This window comes from Necator americanus, chromosome I (genome assembly GCF_031761385.1).
Source record: "Necator americanus strain Aroian chromosome I, whole genome shotgun sequence".
In the NCBI taxonomy this organism is placed as follows: domain Eukaryota; kingdom Metazoa; phylum Nematoda; class Chromadorea; order Rhabditida; family Ancylostomatidae; genus Necator; species Necator americanus.
In genome coordinates this window covers 35,397,058-35,401,587 of record NC_087371.1, presented here as the reverse complement: position 1 = coordinate 35,401,587, position 4,530 = coordinate 35,397,058, and the positions used below count along the sequence as shown (strand labels likewise).

At 32.5% G+C, this 4,530-nt stretch overlaps 1 protein-coding gene across 1 annotated transcript; it reads left to right on the top strand.

The window, feature by feature from the left end:
* Positions 1–4,185: 4,185 nt before the first annotated feature.
* Positions 4,186–4,530, top strand: RB195_007872 (uncharacterized protein; the record flags this gene model as incomplete). The annotated part of the gene is made up of 1 exon (XM_064181743.1): positions 4,186–4,530. The coding sequence occupies one exon, from the start codon at positions 4,186–4,188 to the stop codon at positions 4,528–4,530; it is 345 nt and encodes a 114-aa protein (XP_064038509.1).

The window sequence follows — 4,530 nt, the reverse complement described above, 5'->3', positions numbered from 1 at the left end:
ATCCACTTTTATTCAGCTGTGTTAATCCTTCTCTTTCAACACAGCACTTCTCAACAGCATTTCCTTTTATTGGTAATTTCTTTCTAATTTTCATTTAGTAGTTTCAATTCAAATTTTAAATGCATACAATGTCTTCTCGTTTTCTTCCCACATTTTGTTTGCTTCTGTTTAACTGTCGCGTTCAAGTTCGAGTTTAATGCTTTCTTAATTTTCTTGATTCGCATGAAATACGAGAATGTTCAAGTGGCGGGCACACGTGGCTAATATTACAAAAAGCTATACAAGTATAGGAGATCTTTTTTTCTGCAGAATTTGTGAAATTTTCGTGAAAGGTGGATGTGTGACAACTTTTGATGTACTTTAATCGATTTGATAGGAAAAATTATTTTAAAAACTATTAAAAATAAATAAAAATAATCAAAAAGTAATAAATAATAATTAAAAAATAAAAATTATTTATTTTTTAAAGATATTTTTCTTTTATTTTTACTAGGATATGCGGATATGCTAGGATTTTTACTTTAGGTAGAATTTTTTGTAGCTGGTTAGGATTTTTCGTAGCGATTGTGGTGTTAACCATATTTATTCATTACTACTTATATTTATTTACCTGTTTTTCTTTAAAAAAAGAAAATTCTTCAACAAACACGCTAATCTCCACCGCGACTAGATCTCTAGTTCTTTTTTTTTTTGCTTCGCTGCTTTTTTGCTGAAATTGTTCATGCCTACTCTTCTGCATATTTTTGATCCCTGGATTTATTCATTATAAATCCCATCGTAGAACATTTTCATTACAAAAATATATAGTGTTTTATGAAACTATGAAATATAAATAAGCATATAAACGTGGATAAATATAATTAAATATAAATTATAATTATATAAGCAAATATGAAATTATATGAAAATGTGTCAAAATGCTATGGCGAGGGAGCTATTCGTTGCAATAGCCGACCAACATTTATTGATGCCAGTGAATGGCTATAAATATATAAATATTAATGCATTTAAATAAACATATACAAATAATAAATATAAATATATAAAAATAAACAAGCAATAAGCAAATAATATGAAATAGTACGAAAATGTGTCCTAAACGCTACGGAGCAACATTTATTGACGTCAGTCAATCGTTATAAATATGTAAATATAAATACATCCAAATAAATACGTTATAAGAAATAAATATAGATATATAAAAATAAATAAGCAATATAAATAACCAGTAAGCAAATAATATGAAATAATACGAAAATATTTCCAAAATAAAGGCAGGAGGAGGGTTAGTCGTTAAGACGATGACACCAACATGTATTGACTCAATTTCCCCTCAATGTAGTTGAACAGGGAGATGAAAGGCAGCTTCGTGAAGAGCTAGAAATCCTCATATTCATATTTTACGTTATTTTAATATTTTAACGCTGAATATTGTACTTATTAGTGAAAATTCCAGGAATTTTTCCAGTGTCAGAGATGTTACACAGTTTATTCATGGATTTTATTCCATCAAAACTCTTCCAGTTGATGCTTTCTGCTTGAGAAACATCGGGACTATTTTCTCAAAAAAAAATATTTCTTATCACTTTTCTAAACTATCATTTTTGTCAGGATTTTTTTTACTAAAATATTTTTCTGATATCATTTTTTTATGTTGAAGAAAAGGGAAAATCTTTCCTCTTCTCTCGCACCTAATAGCCACAATGCAGTTTTTAGGGGGATTAAGGAGGGATGGTTAGGGTCTTCTTGCGGGATTTCTAGGGATTTCGCTGCAAGACTAAAGAAAGAAATTCGCCGTTTCTTCGAATTGGTTGTAAATTTTAGAAATTTCCTTTTGCTTCCTAAAATTTCTTAGAATTTTCTAGGCTAAAGAACGTTCAGAACGAAACACACACACGCTACACAATCAATTCCATTTTTTTATCGATTACACAGTATAAACGGCAGTTGTTTTACACAAAATTACACTTGATTTCAATGATTTGAAATGTTTTTTTTTCGGGGACCTCGGAGGAGGGAAAAACTACGATTGCACCTCGTTGACAGATGACATTCACTGATTTTGTTTTGTAAGAGTTTTTTTTTTCTCTCCTGCAAGTCAGAGTCTTACAACACCGGAAGAAAAAGTGTTTTCATCTAAAGTTCATAAGTTTCACGAAAAAAGGAAGAGAAGCAGTAGAAAATAATAAAATAGACACGGAGAGAAAGAATAAGAAAAAGAGAGAATGATAGAAGCAACATATTTCATTTTTAAGGAAGGAACCGAATGGATTTCTATCGATATTTCATAACAACAGCGTACAAGGAAATTTTATAACAATCAGATGATTTTTTATGGATAATTTTCCTATGGTCCCCTTTTCTCCAATGGTTTTTGTTGGAAAATTATACAATAAAGGGGATTATTATTGTAGCATAAAAAGAAACTAGTAAATAAAAACATCCAAAAGAATATTTATTTGTTTCTCGAAAAGTCTTCGATTTTTTACTACATTTGTTTATTTGTTTGGAAAGAAATTTTTGTTTTTTTTTTAAGAAATTTTTGCTGTTTTATTTTTTCTACATTCGTCGTGTGTCTACGCAACACAGTGGATGTTATCCACACGTTTGCGGATCGGTGGTTCTTGTTAGGATTCAATTTAGTTCGAAACATCTACCGTAGTGTAGTGACGTGGAGTTGCACCATTAGATTAATGCATTTCTAAGTGCATCATGATTAGAAAAACTTGATTCAGACTACCAGTCCTGGTATAAATCCAAGAGAACATCATCCAAATGATTCTCTGAGGTTAAACCGTTCCATAAAGCGCCAAAATTAGAAAATCATATATGTTTCAAGGAAATTTTATAACAATCGGATAATTTTCCTGATCGATAATTTCTCTAAGGTCGTCCACTTTTCTCCAATGGTTTTTGTTGGAAAATCATACAATGAAGGGGATTATTATTTTGGCATAAAACGATATTAGTAAATAAAAGCATCCAAAAGAACATTTATTCTTTTCCCGAAAAATCTTCGATTTTGAAAACGTACAAAAACGTGCTTGAGAAAAAAAAACGCTTGCTGAACTTCTATTTCCTTAGCCTAATATATGATAGTATATTATATTCTACCACTAAAATTTATTAATTTTAATTTTAAAAAAATACTAATTTTAATTTTAAAAAATTTAAAATTTTCTACTGCTAAAGTTTACTACTAAAATTTTCCCGAATACAAACAGAAATATTCAAATGTCTAGTTTTTAACTTATTATTTAATTATTTTACTTTTTACTTAATTTTTACGATTAATTACTTAATTATATTTATATTATATGTATATTATTTATATTATATATTATATTATTATTTTTTTTAATTTTTAATTTTTCTTAAATCTCTTAAACTAGTTTTCTCACGCGTTATGACTTGACTTAACTTAGCGGAATTTTTGCGATTGGAATAGTAAAATTCAGTTCAGCGCTAGATTTAATTTTTTTCTAATTTTTTGAAGCAGTTTTGAAGATAGAAAAAAATTATCTGCTAAGATTGTTATTCATTTCAGTCGAATGAAGAGGTCCATCCGAATTATTTAGTTTTCCTTTTCAAAAAGGCGCTTTTTTCTCGGATCTAATCATGACGTCGAAGATATTCCTGCATGGTTTTTTCTCCATGTTTTTTCTTCTCGTTTTTCCTTTTCTTTTTGCACGATTCATGGATTCTCTAATAGAGAATTGCGATGCTTTTTAATGCAAAGTTTATGCTACACGTGACGATTTATTTTTATCGATAGAGTCAATGGTGATGTCGCTTTGCTTACGATTCCCCCTATATCACATTCATTCATTGTTTTATTCCCTTTTTCTTAATTTACTCTTTTCTTCAAATCATCGTCCTGAACACTTTTGAGAGAATACTGAGGTGAATATAAGGGAAAAAAGTGGTCTGGATTGCTTTATATATCCTAGAGGAGCGGTGGCGCTCACAACGGTCATTCTCTCGGTAATTTTTCTCCGGTAATTGTAGGTATTCGGCTGAATAATGGCCCATAGCGGCGGCGCTACCGTAGGGAACTCATTCCGAGATACGACCCTGAACATGACGTATCCACTATAATTTTCTTCGTTTTTCTTTCTCTTTCACGCGTAATCCACTAATCCTATATTTGTTCTATGGGGGCTTTACGCACATTCATGCGTATGTATGCGTCGTCGGTTGTTGATCGGTCGGTTCGGTCAGTTTGCGGATGTGTGCGCGTATGTATGTGTTTGCTACACTGCTGCTGCTGCTGCTGCTGCTGCTGCTGATGCTATGCTGTTGATGTTCAACCGGTCCCGGGAGGCGGCGCCGTATGATTACGTAGCTAGCGCGGCGCAACAACGTACGCAAACTATCACCGCCATCACGTCGCCGCCACCGACGCCGACGACGACGTCGACGATGAGATCACCTGATGACATAGGTGGCCGGCGCCGCCATCAGCCAGCCATCCGTCCGTCCGTCCATGCGTCAAAGCCAGGCCGGCCGGGTAGGCGCCCCATGCTGTGA